This window comes from Leopardus geoffroyi, chromosome B3 (genome assembly GCF_018350155.1).
Source record: "Leopardus geoffroyi isolate Oge1 chromosome B3, O.geoffroyi_Oge1_pat1.0, whole genome shotgun sequence".
In the NCBI taxonomy this organism is placed as follows: domain Eukaryota; kingdom Metazoa; phylum Chordata; class Mammalia; order Carnivora; family Felidae; genus Leopardus; species Leopardus geoffroyi.
Genome location: NC_059337.1, coordinates 80909893 through 80927868, shown reverse-complemented (window position 1 = coordinate 80927868; position 17976 = coordinate 80909893). Strand labels below are relative to the sequence as shown.

The window sequence follows — 17976 nt, the reverse complement described above, 5'->3', positions numbered from 1 at the left end:
CACTCTGTCTCTCTCAAAAACAGAAAAAAATTTTTTTTTGTTGCTCCGAATTAACTGAGATTAGATATAGAAACAAATTTATAAGGTTCATTTTTGCTTATATAGTATGTTTATAGTAATGAATTTCAAGTTAATCATCACCTTTATAATCTTAAGGTCAAATAATTAAAAACATTAAAATTAGGTGACTTGGGCAAATAAAAAAATGACAATTTGTGGTTTTTTAAAGTCCTTCCTTTATTGACAATACCATACACTCCATGGTGGAACCTTTTTCTGTAACTAAAGTGCCTAGGTCATTGACCTCATCTTTACAGTAACAACATATTTCTTAAATCTAACCATTAAGAATGATTTTTTTTTTTTAATTTTTTTTTTCAACGTTTTATTTTTATTTTTGGGACAGAGAGAGACACAGCATGAACGGGGGAGGGGCAGAGAGAGAGGGAGACACAGGATCGGAAACAGGCTCCAGGCTCTGAGCCATCAGCCCAGAGCCTGACGCGGGGCTCGAACTCACGGACCGCGAGATCGTGACCTGGCTGAAGTCGGACGCTTAACCGACTGCGCCACCCAGGCGCCCCAAGAATGATTTTTAAAACATTTAAAAGTTATGAAAATAATTTATATGCAGAAAAGTGTATAAAACATAATTGTACAGTTTAGCCAGTTATAAAAGGAACAACCATGAGATCACTCTTGGAGAGGTCAAGAAATCAACAGAGCACTGCTGGTACCCTGGGAGCCTTAACCACCTGGACCTTCCAAATTACTGCCTCCTTCTCTCATAGGGATAACCACTATTGGTTTTGTGCAGTCATTTTATTGCTTTTCTTCATATGCTTCTAAGTGTTCATTGTTCAAATGTATTAGTTTAGTTATGTCTGATAGTGAACTTTATATAAATGGAATCATATAGGATGTTTTTTGTGTCTTGTTTTTTCCTTCAACTTTGTATTGGTTCATAAATGTTATGTGTGGCTGTAGTTTGTTAATTCCCTTTGCTCTGTAGTATTTCATTGTACTAATATGCCACAATTTATTCTTCTCTAATTGATGGATATTTAGATTGTTTGCAACCTTTGGCTGTTACAAAAAATAGTTTTGGGAATATTGTTTTACATGCCTCCTAGTACATACATATGTAAATGTATTTCTTTTGGGTCTGTATCTAGGAATTTTGGGTTTAATGTATTTATATCTTCAATATAATGCAAAACTTTTATAAAGAGGCTATACCAGTTTATGGTCCCTTAAGTCATTTATGGGAATTTCTGTTCATGCTTCCTCAAAAATTGTGTTGTCAGATTTTAAAATGTTTAACCAATTTGGTATTTTGTTACTTTATTGGAATTTTTAACTTGTATTCCTTTGAATACAGATGAGGTGAGAACTCTTTCATATCTTGATAGGCCTTTTTGATATCTTGTGATCTGTTATAGTGTAAGTCTTTTTACAATATTTCCATCAGACTCTCTTTTTAATTACATGGTATGTCTTTTTGGGGAGTGCATATGAATTCTATATTATGTATATGATCCCATTCTCAGTTATATGTTTAGCAAATAACTTCTTCCATCTGGTTTGCCTTTTTTTTTTTTTTTTTTTTTTTAAAGTAGGCTCCACACCATCATGGAGCCCAATGCAGGGTTGAACTCACAACCCTGAGATCAAGAGTCAGATGCTTAACTGACTCAGCCACCCAGGCGTCTCTGGTTTGCCTTATTTATTTATTTATTAAATTTTTCTTTGAGTTTATTTATTTTGAGAGAGAGAATGTGAGCAGGATAGGGGCAAGGAAAGAGGGGGGGGGAGAGAGCAGAGAGAGAGAGAGAGAATGAATCTCAAGCAGGCTCCATGTTGTCATTGCAGAGCTTGAGAGGGGCCTCTATCTGATGAACTATGAGATCATGACCTGAGCGGGGGGGACAGAGAGAGAGGGAGACACAGAATCTGAAACAGGCTCCAGGCTCTGAGCTGTCAGCACACAGCCTGACGTGGGGCTCGAAGTCACGAATGGTGAGATCATGATCTGACTGAAGTCGGATGCTTAACCGACTGAGCCACCCAGATGCCCCTGAAAAAGTTTTTTTAATACTTAAAAATGGTTAAGATGGTAAATACTGTGTTATGCTTTTTAGCACATTTTATAAAAGTGTATAATTAAGTAGTGTTAAGTATATTCATATTGTTGTGAAACAGATCTTCAGAACTTTTTCATCTTGCAAATCTGAAACATTAAACCCATTAAACAACAATTCCTCCCCTTTTCCTGTTTAACCACCATTCTACTTTCAGTTACTATCCATTTCACTACTTCCATTTACCTCATAAATGTGAAATCATACATATTTGTCTTAATATGACTGCCTCATTTCACATGGTGTCCTGACAGTTCATTTGTATACCATGTGGCAGGATTTCTGTTTTAAGGCCAAATAATACTCCTTGGTATGTATATGAATTTTGTTTATTCATTCATCATCTGATGGGGAGTTGGGTTTCTTCCACCTCTTGGTTTTTTCGTATAGGGCTGCTATGAATATGGGCATGCAAATGTCTCTTCAAGACCTGGCTTTTAATCTTTTGGATATATATACTCAAGCGGAATTTCTGGATCATATTAATAGCTCTATTTTTAATATTTCGAGGAACTGTCACAGTAATCCATGCAGGTAATGGTTATATCATAATCCAACCAACAGTGCACAAGAGTTGCAGAGTTTCTCCACATCGTCACCAACACTTATTGATGAATATTTTGAACAATTGTACAGAAAAACATCATTTAGCATCGAGCTCCCATATGTGCTGTGCTCCCAACCTCCAAAACAGTTTTCCTCTCTTGTTAACATCTTGCATTACAGTGGTACCTTTGCTGCAATTAACCAGTTTTGATACATTGTTATTATTAAATCATGTCCATAGTTTAATGTTCATTTTGTGTTGTATTGGTCAGTGGGTTTCAACAAAAACATAATGTTACGGATTCATCATTACAGTATCCTACAGAGCAGTTTCACCACCCTTAAAATTTCCCTGTGCTTCTCCTTGGTAACCCCTGATCTTTGATACTTTTGCCTTTTCTATATGTCATAGTTGGAATCATGCAGTATGTGTAGCCTCCTCAGACTGACTTCTTTTCCTTTTTGAAATATGCACTTAAGGTTCCTTCATGTCTTTTCATGGCTTGGTAGCTCATCTCTTTATTGATGAATAATATTCCCTTGTATGGATGTGCTACAATTTATCCATTACTTGTTGAAGGATACTTGTTTGATTCCAAGTTTGGGCAGTTAAGAATAAAGCAGCATTAAACATTCACGTATAGATTTCTGTGTGGACACAGATTTTCAGCTAATTTAGGTAAGTACCAAAGGAGCATGACTGATGGATCTTTGATAAGAGTACATTTAGTTTGTAATAACAAACTGCCAAACAGTTTTCTAAAGTTGCCATTCTCATTGGCATTCTCAGCAGCAACGATTGAGAGTTGGTGTTGATTCACATCCTGGCCCATGTTTTGATTTTCAGCCATTCTAATGGATGTGCAGTGGTAGCTCTCACTCTTACTGTAATTTGCATGTTCCTGATGACCATCATGTGGAACATCTTTTAAGATGCTTCAAATTTACCATCTGTGTATCTTCTTTGATGACATGACCATTCAGAACTTTTGCCTTTTAAAAATTTTGGTTGCTGATCAGAGATGGCTGTTAATAATTGCTTTAAGAATTCTTTGTAGGTATTGAGTATCGGTCCTTAATCAGATAGGTGTTTTTGTAAATATTTTCTCCCAGTCTGTGGTATGTCTTTTTGTTCTCTTAATAAGGTCTTTTGCAGAACAGACATATTTCCAATTTTAATAAAGACTGATTTTTTTTTCATTGATCATGCTTTTGGTTTTTGTATTTAAAAACTCATAAACACAAAGTAACTTAGGTTTTCTCCTTTTATTTCCTAAAAGTTTTATAGTTTTATAGTACATGTTTAGTATATACTATATATTTATATAGATAGTAAATATGTATCTGTGTATGTATACATATGTATACAAACACATAATAAGTGTATATATGTATATGTATATATGAAAAGAGTAGGTCCTGAAGTCTGGTATTGTCTTCCAGCTTGTCCTTCTGAATTGTGTTTGTTGTTCTTGGTCTTTTGCCTTTCCATATAAAATTTTTTTTTTATTTTTAATGTTTATTTTTGAGAGAGAGCGACAGCACATAGGAGGTGTAGAGAGAGAAGGAGACAGATGATCTGAAGCAGGCTCTGCGCTGACACCAGAGAGCCCGATGTGGGGCTCAAACTCATGAACCATGAGATCATGACCTGAGCTGAAGTCAGAAGCTTAACTGACTGAGCTACCCAGGCACCCCTCCCTATAAAGTTTAGAATCATTTTGTGGATATCCACAAAATAGCTTCCTTGGACTTTTGTAGGATTCCATTGAATCTACAGATGTAGTTGGGAAGATTTGACATCTCAAAATATTGAGTCTTCCTGTCCACATACATGGAATATCTCTTCATTTATTCAGATTTTTTATTTCTTTTATCAGAATTTTTTGTAGTTTTCCTTATGTAGATTCCTGTGCATCTTTTTCTGGATTTATACCCACTATTTTTCCTTGTTTGGTGCTAATATAAATAGTATTTATTGTTCTCAGTTTCAAATTCCTATTGTTCATTGCTGGTATGTGAGAAAGCTATTAACTTTTATATATTTACCTTTTATCCTTTAGCCTTGCTATAATTGCTCATTAGAGCTAGAAGGGTTTATTGTGGTGGTGGTTAGAATTTTAGAGTTTTCTACATAGACATATCACCTGCAGATAGAGTCGTCTTCCTTCTTGATCTGTACACTTTAAAATTTGTCTTTTCTTTTTTATGGAATGCTTTTTGAATTTGCATGTTATCTTTGCACAAGGGCAGTGCTGATCTTCTCTGTTGTTCCAGTTAAAATGTTCTTTTTTATTTGCCTATTGCAATAATTAGGACTTTGATTACAGTGTTGAATAGGAGTGGTGAAAGGGGACATCCTTTCATTGTTCCTGATGTTAGGAAGGAAATCATCTAATTTCTTAATATTAAATAGGATGTTTAGCTGTAGGTTCTGGTAGATTATTATCATGTTAAAAGAGTTCCCCTCTATCCCTAGTTTCCTGAGAGTTTTTATTTTGAATGGGTAATTGATATTGTCAAAGGCTGTTTGTGCATATATTAATATGGTCATATGGTTTTTCTTCTTGGGCCTGTTTGGCCAGTTAATGATAACATACAGTAATCGATGTTCAAATGTTGAACCACCTTGCATACCTGAGATAAATTTCACTTGTTATATAGTTCTTTGTGGATTCAATTTGCTAATACATTGTTGAGGGATTTTGCATCGATGTTCATGAAAGAGATATTAGTAGTTTTCTTGTGATGTCTGTCTGGTTTTGGTCTGTCTGGTATGCTGGCTTCATCAAGTGGGTTAGCAAGTGTACCTTCTGATTCTGTATCCTGGTTTCAATTGTAGAGAACTGGTATCATTTCTTCCTTAAATGTTTGGTAGAAATCATCACTGAATTCATCTGGGCCTGATGCCTTCTGATTTGGAAGATAATTAATTATTGATTACATTTGTTTCATAGATACAGACCTATTCAGATGATCTGTTTCTCGTATGTGAATTTTGGTAGACTGTGTTTTAAGGATTGGTCCGTTTCATCTGAGTTATCAAGTTTGTGGGCATGGAGTTCACAATACTCCTATATTTTCCATTCACTGTTCATGGGGTTAATAATGATGATACTTCCTTCATTTCTGATATTAATTTCTGACTTCACTTTTTTTTTTCTTGGTTAGCTTAGCTAGAGTTTAATCAATTTTATTGACCTTTTCAAAGAATCAGTTTCATTGATACTTATTTTCAATTTTTTAAAATCTGAATTCCAGTTAGTTAACATATAATGTAATATTGTTTTCAGTGATTCATCACTTACATATATAGCACCTGGTGCTCAACATGACAAGGGGCCCTCCTTAGTACCCATCACCCATTTAGCCCATCTCCCAATCACCCCCCTCCATCAACCTTAAGTTCTCTATCAAAAAGAGTCTCTTATGGTTTCTCTCTTTATCTCTTTTTTCCCCTTCCCATACGTTCATCTGGTTTTTTTCTTAAATTATACATAGGAGTGAAATCATACGGTATTTTTCTCTGCCTGACTTATTTCCCTTATCATAATACACTCTAGCTCCATCCACGTCATGGCAGTTTCATTGATACCCTTTATTGGTTTACTGTTTTCAATTTTAATGATTTCTGCTCTAACTTCTTTTCTGCTTCCTTTAAGTTTATAATGCTGTTCTTTCTTTCCTAAGATGGAAGCTAAATGGTTGGTTTTAGGGCTTCTTTTCAAATATGTACTTTGACTGCTATAAATTTCCCTGTAAACATTGCTTTTTGTACATCCCCCAAATTTTAGTAAGTTTTATATTGGTTTCATTTAGTAAAAAAAATACTTTAAAGTTTCTCCTGATATTTGACTCATGTCAGATATCCTGTGTTATTTAATCTTCATGTATTTTGAAATTTTCCCACTATCTTTTATTGATCTGCAGGGTTTTTTTTTTTTTTTTAATGTTTATTTTATTTTGAGAGAGAAGGAATGAGTGGAGGAGTGGCAGAGAGAGAGGGAGAGAGAGAAAATCCCAAGCAGGCTCTGGCCATCAGCACAGAGCCTGACATGGGGCTCGAACTCATGAACTGTGAGATCATGCATGACCTGAGCCAAAACCAGAAGTCAGACACTTAACCAACTGAGCCAACCAGTGACCCCTTTGATCTCCATTTTAATTTTGTTGCAGTCTTAAGAGCACATACAAATTTTTGTCTTTTTTTAAGTTGAAGTATAAATAACATACAGTATTATATTAGTTTCAGGTATACCATATAATGATTCAAGAATTCTATACATTACTCAGTGCTCATCATGACAAGTGTACTCTAATAATCACTTTAAATGTGAATTTAAAGCCAATTAAAAGATAGACACTCTTGGAGTGGAGAGCACATTTGTATGATTTTTAATCTTTTAAATTTGTTAAAGGTGTGTTTTAAGGTTCAGAATGTGGTCTGTCTTGGTGAATGGTCCATGTGGGCTTGAGAAGAATGTGAATAGCCTTGTTGGTTAAAATAATCTATAGATGTCAGTTTTCTAATTTTCTGTATGTTAGATCTGTCAGTTGCTAATACAGGAGTGTAGAAGTCTCTGGCTATAGTAGTGATTTAGTCTATTTCTCCTTGTAGTCTTACCAGTTTTTGCTCACAGATTTTGACACACTTTTGTCAGTGCATACATATTAAGGATTATTATGTCTTTGACCCCTTTATCATTATGCATTCTGTCTTTTTATCCCTATTTAGCTTAATCTAAAGTCTGCTTTGTTTGAAATTAATGTAGCTGCTCCAGCTTTCTTCTTTTTTTTTTTTTTTAAGTTTATTTATTTTGAGAGAGAGAGAAAGAGAGAATCCCTAGCAGGCTTCACACTCAGCATGGGGCCTGATGTGGGGCTTGATCCCACTAACCGTGAGATCATGACCTAAGCCGAAATCAAGAGTCGAATGCTTAACTGACTAAACCGCCCAGGTGCCCCTCTTTCTTCTTTTTTAATGTAAGCATTTATAGCTATAAGTTTTTCCCTCAACACTGCTTTTGCTGCATCTCATAGGTTTTGGTATGTTGTGTTTTCATTATTATTCCTGAGTGTTTTCTAATTTTCCTCATGATTTAAGAGTGTGTTGTTCAATTTCCACTAATTTGTGAGTTTTCCAGTTTCTTTGTTACTAATTTCTTTCTCTGTTATGGTCAGAGAAAAGTTTTTTTTAATCTTTTTAAATCTGTTGAGACTTAATTTGCATGAACATATGGCCCATCCTGGAGAATATCCCACGTATATCTGAGAAGAATGTGTATTCTTTTATTGGGTAGAGTGTTCTGTATAATACATCTGTTAGATCTAGTTGGTTTATTGTGTTATTGAAGATGGTTCCTTACCTGCTTTCTGATTCTTTGATTGGTTATTGAGAGTGTGATATTGAAGTCTCCACCTGTTACTGTGAAATTATTTCTTCCTTCAATGTTTGCTTCATATATTTGATCATCTTATTAAGTACATAAATATTTATAATTGTTTTATCTTCTTGCTGTATTGAACTTTTTGGTAGTATATATTGTCATTTGTCTCTTGCAATCCGTTTTGATTTAAAATCTTTTTTGTCTGGGGTGCTTGGGTGACTAGTCACTTGAGTGTCCAACTGCTCAGGTCATGATCTTGTTCATGAGTTTGAGCCCCGCATCAGGCTCACTGCTGTCAGTGCAGAGCCTATTTTGGATCCTCTGTCCACCCCTCACCCCTCCCCTACTTAGGCTCGCTGTCTCACTCTCAAAAATAAACATTAAAAAATAAAATAAATTCACACAAAAATAAAATCTTTTTTGCCTGATAATAGTATAGGAGGTTTACAGACTTTAACAATAAGTGTGTTAGGCTACATGAGCCATGTTCTTGGTCTGTGTTACTTATTCTTTCATTTATTAAGCCATTTTTCACTCTGGGGCTGTCCAAAAATAAGCCTGAGGTAGGCTGCTAATCCCTGCTGTATCTTGAACAGACTTTTAAAATGGTAATGAACTTATTCATCCTTTTCTTTACGGTTAGTGCTTTTGTCTTGCTCAAGAATTCTTTCCTTAATCTGAGATTTTGAAGATATATATTACATCCTAAAAGCATTATTGTTCTGCCCTCACATTTAGGTCTATAATCTTACAACTGATGTGTCAGCCAGAAGTTTTATTTTATCTCCCTTCCCCAATGTCTTTACCATGTATACTAAGCATAAGGGGCAGAGAGAGAGTGAGAGAGACAGGACAGACAGAATCTGAAGCAGGCTCCAGGCTCTGAGTTGTCACCACAGAGCCTGACGCAGGGCTCGAACCCATGAACCGCAAGATCATGACTTGAGCCAGAGTCAGACACTCAACCGACTGAGCCACCCAGGCACCACTCTAAGCATAATTTTTGATGTTGCCATTTTTCCTTGGTGTTGTAAACTTCTACTTTGATAAATTATGTGACTTCATATATATTGGTTTGTTTCTGGGATTTCTGTTCTGTTTTTTTGTTTGTTTGTTTTTTAATCTGTCTATCCCTGTACCAATCACTGTTTTAATTTCTCTAGTTTCAGAAACCGTCTGAATTTCTGGTAGTGCAAGTTCCACCACTTCTTCCTTGGTGATTGTCTTGCCTGTTCTTGGTAATTTGAATTTTTTGGTAAATGTTAGAATCAGCCTGTCGAGTTCTACACACACACACACACACACACATTGAAAGTTTGTGTGGAGTTACAGTAACTCTTAGTTTGTGTGATAATTGTTTTTTATGACTCTGCTAGTCCATTTAGATTGTTTTTTCTGTACAGATTGCAGTTTTTTGTGCAGAGATCTTGCACATTTTTGTTTATTCCTAGATGATTTTTTCTTTTATGCCATTGTAATATGTTGTGGCTATTTCTTTTTGTGGTTACTTTTTTTTTTTTTAATTTTTAAAGCTTATTTTTGAGAGAGAGCCAGGGCGGGGGGGGGGGGGGGTGGCGAGGGAGGCTCAGAGAGGCAGAGAGAGGGAGACACAGGACTCGAAGTGGGCTCCAGGCTCCACTCTAACAGCACAGAGCTGGACGCGGGGCTCAAACTCATAAACTATCAGGTCATGACCTAAGCTGAAGTCCAATGTTTAACTGACTGAGCCACCCAGGTGCCCCTGTGGTTACTTTTTAAAGTATTTATTTGCTGAGATGATGCTACTAGTGATGAATTATGTCCTTTAAAAATAGCTCAGAATTCATTGTTATTAATTTATTAAATGTTGTCTCTTATTTAATTGGTCTTTTTTTTAAGTCACTGTCAGATAGAACTTTTACCTTTTCAAAGTACCTATATAGATACTTTGTGATACAAGGTCATAAGGTCATATCCAGTAGTCATGACATATATGGTCTTTGCTTTTACCCCCATCTCGAGGTGGTTTGGGTTAAGATATCTCCTTTAAAAGGCATTGTCTTAATGAATTCTCACCTTTTTTTTTGTTCTTTGTGTTTGTGAATTATCCTTCTTCAACTCCTCTTCAGAAGCTGCTGTGAGATTCATGCTTTTTTGTGTGTAGTTTGTGCTTGTTTGTTTAATTTACTAGATTCTCTATATATGGATTGTTTCTAATATGAAATTGAATGCTAAGGCAAGAAGTCAAAATGAAGTCTCACAATAGTGTTAGATTGTAGTGCCTGCTTCGGTAGCACATATACATTAATGTAAGATTCTAATAGGATGCATTACCACTGTGTAGTTTTTGTTTTTTTTTTTTTTTTAATCCCTCAGGAACAAGACAAGGGTATTCACTGGTCACTTTTATTGAACATAGAACTGAAAGTCCTATGCGTAGCATTCAGGCCAGAGGTTGGAGGAGGGAGGGAAGGCATCCAAACTGGTAAGGAAGAAGTAAAATCATCACTATTTGCAGTGACACGGTACTATATATAGAAAATCCTGAAGACTCTACCCAAAAACTATCATAACTAATAAATAAATTTAGTAAAGTCACAATATACAAAATTAATTTACAGAATTCTCTTGAATTTACATAAACTAATGATGAAGTGGTAGAAGGAGAAATGAAAACAATCCCATTTACAATTACACCAAAAGGAATGAAATACCTAGGAAGAAGTTTAACCAAGAAAGTGATAGACCTGTCTTTTGAACACTAGAAAATATTGATGAGAGAAATTGAAGACAACACAAAAAAATGGGAGGTATATCATGTTTATGGATTGGAAGAACTAATATTGTCAGAATATCCATACTACTCAGACCAATCTACAGATTCAGTGTAACCCCTATGAAAATACCAATAGTGTATTTAACAGAACTAGAACAAACAATCCTAAAATTTGTATGGACCCACAAAGCACCCCAAATGGTCAAAGCAGCCATGAAAAAGAACAAAGCTAGAGGTACCACAATCCCAGATTCAAGATACACTACAAAACTATAGTAATGAAAACAGTTTGGTACTGGCATAAAAACATTCACATGGATCAATGGAGCAGGATAGAGAACCCAGAAATAAGCCCATACTTACATGGTTAATTATGGTAAAGGAGGCAGGAGTACACAATGAGGAAGATAGTCTCTTCAGTAAATGGTGTTGGGAAAACCAGACAGCTACATGCAAAAGAATGAAAGGAGACCAATTTCTTACACGGTCCACAAAATAAATTTCACATGGATTAAGGACCTAAACATGAGACCTGAAACCATAAAACTCATGGAAGAAAACATAGGCAGTAATGTCGTAGACGTCACCCTTAGCAGCAGTTTACTAATAAATATGTCCTCTCAGGCAAGGGAAACAAAAGCAAAAATAAACTATTGGGCCTACACCAAAATAAAAAGGCTTTGCACAGCGAAGGATACCGTCAACAAAATGAAGAGCTATCTGGGGGTGCCTGGGTGGCTCAGTCAGTTAAGTGTCTGACTTCAGCTCAGGTCATGATCTCATGGTTCATGGGTTCAAGCCCTGCATCAGGCTGTCTACTGTCAGCACAGAGGCTGCTTCAGATCCTCCCCTCTATCCCACACCTCCTCTGCTCACTTGCTCACTCACTCTCTCAAAAATAAACATTAAAAGAAAAAAGCTATCCTACTGAATGGGAGGAGATATTTGCAAATGATATATTTGATAAAGGGTTAATATCCAAAATATGTAAAAATTTATATAACTGAACACCAAAAAAAAATAAAAATTATGGCAATCTGGGAGTACCTGGTTGGCTCAGTTGGTTCAGCTTCCAACCCTTGATTTTGGCTCAGGTCATGATCTCACAGTTCATTGAGTTCAAGCCCCATATTGGTCTCTGCACTGACAATGTGGAGCCTGCTTGTAATTCTCTTTCCTTTTCTCTCTTTGCCCTTCCCCAGCTTGCATTCTTTCTCTGTCTCTCTCAAAAAAATAAAAGACAAAATATTAAAAAATAACAGCAATCTGGTTTACATATGTGCAGAGGACCTAAATAGACATTTTTCCAAAGAAGATATTTGTATGGACAAGAGACACATGAAAAAATGCTCACATCACTAACCATCAGGGAAATACATAACAAAACCACAGAGACCTGTTGCCTTAGACCTATCAGGACGGCTAATATCAAAAAGACAAAAATTAACAGGTATTGGTGAGAATGTAGAGAAAAGAGAACCATTGTGCATCATGGGTGGGAATGTGTAAATTGCTGTAACCACTGTGGGGAACAAGCTGGAGATTCCTCAAAAAATTAAAAATAGAGGAGCACCTGGGTGGCTCAGTTGGTTAAGCTTCTGACTTCGGCTCAGGTCATGAACTCGTGGTTTGTGAGTTCGAGCCCCATGTCAGGCCCTGTGCTGACAGCTCAGAGCCCGGAGCCAGCTTCAGATTCTTTGTCTCTTTCTCTATTCTTCCCCTGCTTGTACTTTGTCTCTCTTTCTCAAAAAAGATTATTTTCTTTAATAAAAAAATTAAGAATAGAAATACCATATAATCCAGTAATTCCATTAGTGGGTATTTATCCACAGAAAATAGAAACAGTAATTGGAAAAAGATACGTGCACCCCTGTGTTTATTGCAGCATTATTTTCAATAGCCAAGATATGAAGCAACCTAAGTGTCCATTGATAGTTGAACAAGAAAAGAAGATGGCATATTACACAATGGAATATTACTCAGCCACAAAAAGAATGAGATCTTGTCACTTGTGACAACATTGTTTGCATCTAGAAGGTTTTATGCTAAGTGAAATAAGCCAGGGAAAGACAAATATGATATGCTTTACTTTTATGTGGAATCTAAAGAACATAGTAAATTGAACTGTCATAAATACAGAGAATTAAGTTGTGGTCACCACAGGGGAGGAGGTTAGAGGGATGGGCAAAATATATTTGGTGAAGTGGTTTAACAGGTGCAATTTGCAGTTATAGAATTGATAAGTTAGGGGAGTGAAAAGTCCAGTATAGAGAATATAGTCAGTAATATTGTAATGGTGTTGTATGTTGACGTTGGATGGTGACTGCCCTTACTGTTGTGAAAAAAAGAAAGTTAAGGCAAAAAACTTAATCAGAGTTTCTTGAAGCTGTGTGGTGAAACTGACCTTTTACATTTGCTTAAGTGCTACTTTTTTCTTTAGCAGCTTAGACTCTTAGGTTCTGAATAGTTACCATTCCTCCTCATGTTTTATTTTTGTTTTGAAATTTATATTTGGAAGTGTTATGTAGCTGTCTAACTTCACAAGTGTTAAGGAGTTGTAGATGATTCTTTTATTTTTTTATTTTTTTTAAGGGTAATAGAGAAGAGCTTGTTTTGATGGCAGTGGACATTTAAATACTTACATGTTCTTATTAATCAATTTGATTTAGCTGGTCTGCTGGCCAGTGTATTTCTATCATAGAAAAACAGATCCAACTTACTGGGTTAAATCATCTAGCTGAATTCATTTGTTCTGATTTCTTGTTCACTGAAATTTTAAAAAATAAATTATAATTTAGCTTACTAATAGTAGCTTTCTTTTTCTTAATAAATACACCTATGGGTCATCTCAGCAAGGGCATTCTCTCCCTTGTGGAAGGTAGTTTTATTGTAATTATGTACATAATGGCAAATGTCTCCATACAGATGCCAGGCTCTTTAAAGCTGACTCTCACAGAAAATAAGGCAGTTGAAAAGAAAATAATCCCTCTCGTAGTAGAAAAATGACAACAGAAAGTAATGAGTTCTTTGAACATACAGTGGCTTTACTTAAACTATTTGCAGTACTCTAGTATTACTGTTTCAAGAATTGAAACAATTTGGAGTAGGTGGGTAGAATAGAAAAGATTACACATTTTTAAAGTATTTTGTGAACGCAAAATGGTTTTGAAGTAATGTTACTGTCTTTTGAAACAAACATCTCATTTGGGGGAAAATATTTACTTAAAAAAATAATAATTTGGGGAGGAGCCAAGATAGCAGAACAGCATGGAAGTTTTTGTGTCTCGTGTCCATGAAGAGAATAGTATTTTTTAGTTTTTTGTGACTTGTATGTTAGGAAGTAGGTTCAGTTTTTATGTATAAAATTTCCTTTTATGATTATGTAAAAAGTGTTAACATTAGAGACCTTAAGATTAAGCAGATAGCTGATTTATAGTCATTGATTTTTAAAGTAACTGTATTACTAACAAAGTTTGGTTGACTGCCTCTATCAATTTTAAAACTTGCCATCATGAACAAGTTACTATTTATTGTTTTTTTTTTTTTTAATGTATCATTAGGAAAAAAATGAAAATAAATGAACCTGTTATATTTTTAGGCCCGGATAGCATTTTTGCAAGGAGAAAGAAAAGGACAAGAAAACTTGAAGAAGGATTTAGTAAGAAGAATAAAGATGTTAGAGTATGCATTAAAACAAGAAAGGTACGTGTGCCTCGTTTTCTTATAATACAAAGTAGAACAGTATTCTCTTTTATACCAGTATGCATTGTATTTGAAAATACTCTGAAAGTATGAAGCCCTGACCCAAATACAAGATGATACTTGGATTTGATTCTTATAAGGGAATAGAAAAGATGTAAATCTGTAAAATTGAACAGTGGGTGGCTCAGTCGGTTAAGTGTCCTACTTCAGCTCAGGTCATGATTTCACAGTTTGTGAGTTCAAACCCCACATTGGGCTCTGTGCTGACAGCTCAGAGCCTGGAGCCTGCTTCAGATTCTGTGTCTCCCTCTCTCTCTGTCTCCCTCTCCCTCTGTCTCCCTCTCCTTCAAAAATATATAAACATTAGAAAAAAAATTTATAATTGAAATTATGTCTTTTGTTATAGATTCTAAGTTTTGGAATTTTATTTTTCTTTAAAGATAAGGAAAAAAATTTGTCTTCATTTTTTACATTTACATTTTTTTTCTTATATAGCAGTACACTTTTTTCTCTAATTTCCGTAAAGCTTAAAAAACAGGTATTCATATTATGTTTTGTGTTATCAGAGAAATATATACTAGTATTTACTTAACTGTGTAGAAAAGGAAAAAATTTTTTTCTTTCAACAATTTGTTGTTAAATTTTCAGGGCAAAATATCACAAGTTAAAATATGGCACAGAACTGAACCAAGGTGATTTGAAAATGCCAACCTTTGAATCAGGTAAAGTGGATTCTTCTGTTAACCTTCTCCTGACCCAGTTCAAGAAAAAAATTGGTTTAAGCTCATTTTTCTGTAACAGACATGTTTTCTTCACCCTCATTTTGCTTCGATAGCATTGGTTAGTTAGTTAGATGGTTGACCACTGTAATAATGCCTAATATTTTGGGGAAAATAATAAATGCATAAAAGTAAATAGTTGTATCTATATCTAAATCCTGAGGTTATTTATCCTGTTTTCCTTGTGTTGAAATGTATGTAAAATTGTGAGTGCATTTTGGTATCAGAAGTGAAAGGTAATGAAATAATTCTACCCTTGTAGATAATTCTTGTCCCGTTCTATAAAAGTTTACTTTTTATTATTACAAAGTTCTTTTTATCTGGAGAAGCTGTGATTACCATAGTTTAATTCTTAAAATAGGAAATTTGACTGAATTTGGAAACCTCATAGGTAGCCAAATAAGAGAAGGAAAAGAATCTTCTCCACTTCATCTTGCTCTGTACCAAATCTTGCATTTTACACTAAACTAAATAGATAATGAGTGTGAGAGTAGTATCTGATGAACAATTATGCTTGGAAGAGATGGCTGGATATAGGAAAAAGCTAACAGTTTAACGTTAACTTTAGGGTTCTACGTGATTACAACGTGGGTAGTCTAAACATCTAACAATGAATAAGGAATTCTTTGATTTATGTTATGCATATTGGGAATGTTATCAGTTTCTTATTTCTCAGGTATATTTAGAACTCATATACATTTTGATGGTGCATTCAAATTGAATTCTATGCTGTTCTTGGATGGTGGTTACTAAGATAAGAAAAAAGTGTATCTTTATTTGGATATGCAGTTTTTCTTCTTTTATAATAAAGTTGTACCATATCTAATAAAGTTAAAGCATATATGGTAAGGAAGATAAAACTTAGATATGGAGGTTGGTTTTTTTTGTTAGGTGGCAGAGTAAATTTTAAAAAATTAATTGGTTTTTAGTTTAATGTTAATATTAAATACTTAATATTAAGTACTTAGGACTTGGCAGAAACACTTCATACACAATTTAATTTTTTACACTTACCGGTTTTATCATTTATTATGTCTTCAAGTTGTTGGTATCTATATTTTAAAATAAAGAGACCAACATATCAGCAGCATGGGTTTCCTTTGATCTAGCTTTTCAGTGATGGTGAAGGTTCACTTTGACAGTAGGGAATAATATTATGCCTCATCCTTGGAAAAGCAACAATAAAAAATAAAAAGATGGAAGGTCTATATATTTTGGGCTGTGTTGACTACAGTAGTCTTACTGCAGTTAGAGGGAGTGGGGTGGCTTCATAGAAGTTAATGAATCTGGAGCTTTTCTTTGAATCTTTTTCTTTCTAATATGGCTAGAATATTGAGAAAATAAGTATTCACTTTCTGACTCAAGGGCTGTCCCCCTAACTTGGTCTGCGTAAATGTGAGGAAGGAGGCTAGTTGCAGCCACATTGTTCCTGGAGCCAGTCAGAATTGGCTAGCTGGTTTCAGTGCAATAGTGTGTGTAGAACAAATCATTAGCAGATAAGTGTCTGCTGCCTGCTAAAAACAGACTTGTTTTTATCTGTATAAACTTAAGTTTTAAGTTTTAAAACTTCCTCAAAATGAGGAATAAAATGACATTCAGGTGTTTTATTTATGGGAAGCAATATTTAATAGAGTAGATTTTCTTTATTGATGTAGAAAAACTATTCACAGTGTTTAGTGTGGGGGCGGGGAGCAATGAAGTGATGGACAATATATAACATACAAACAAAATCGGTTAAAATTACTTCAAAGTATAGATCGAGATAACCATTAAACAAATTAGTGTTGCCTTTTATATACCCAAAAATAAATCAAAATATAAAATATTGTCTTGACAGAAGTATGATACACGTTTTTATACTTATGTCTCAGTAATATGTATATATATGGCCTAAACCTAACCCTATAGAAGGGGTTGTATCTAAATATGTAAAGAGCTTTTTTGTGTATTTAGGGGGGAAAAATCTATGACAGTAGGAAAATAGGCAAAAGAAAAAGCAACCCATAAGAGAAGATATCTAAGTGACCAATAAGTGTATGAAATGATGCTCAATGTTATTTGTTATTGAGGAAATACAACCAAAGTACAGTACATACAATTAGACACCTATCAGAATGGCTAAATTAAAATGGAAAAGACAAAAAAAAAAAAAAGGTCAAGTCTAAATGAGGATATAGAACAACCAAATCTACTGGTGTTGGGATTGCAGATTGATAGAACTGCTCTGAAAGTAGTTTGCCAGTAAGACTAAAGGGAACATAGCCATAGCGGCATGCTCTGAAGCCCAGTAATTCCAGTCTACATACTCTACTTCTTAAAATGCATACGTGTGCTCATCATAAGGCTTGTATAAGAATGCTTATAGTGTCTTGTAGTAAAAATCTGGAAACAGCTTGAATGACCTGCGGTATTAGAATGGATACATGTAATGTGTGATTTTAGCATAATGGAATGCTATTTAGCAACAAAAGTGAAAAAGCTGTAACTACACCTGACAACATGGACTGGTAACATAACACTGAAAAATGATATAAATGATCTCATGTGTATCAAATTTAAAAATTAATCTAATGTTTATAAATCAGGATAGTATTGATACTCTTATAGAACTGTCTAGTGACTGCAGGAAGGTACAAGGAAAGCTTTTGGGACACTACTAATGTTTT

At 34.8% G+C, this 17976-nt stretch overlaps 1 protein-coding gene across 4 annotated transcripts in view; it reads left to right on the top strand.

Annotated features, from left to right (window-relative positions):
- The window catches only part of STRN3 (striatin 3), a 104817-nt gene that overhangs the window by 35922 nt on the left and 50919 nt on the right, over nucleotides 1–17976 (top strand). For 3 of the 4 annotated variants that reach the window (XM_045450615.1, XM_045450612.1, XM_045450613.1), the window contains exons 2-3: nucleotides 14428–14531; nucleotides 15180–15253. In XM_045450615.1, coding sequence (XP_045306571.1) covers nucleotides 14428–14531; nucleotides 15180–15253 — 178 coding nt within the window. Of the gene's footprint in view, nucleotides 1–9123; nucleotides 9313–14427; nucleotides 14532–15179; nucleotides 15254–17976 lie in introns of those variants that run through there. The other variant, XM_045450614.1, reaches the window with a different exon arrangement.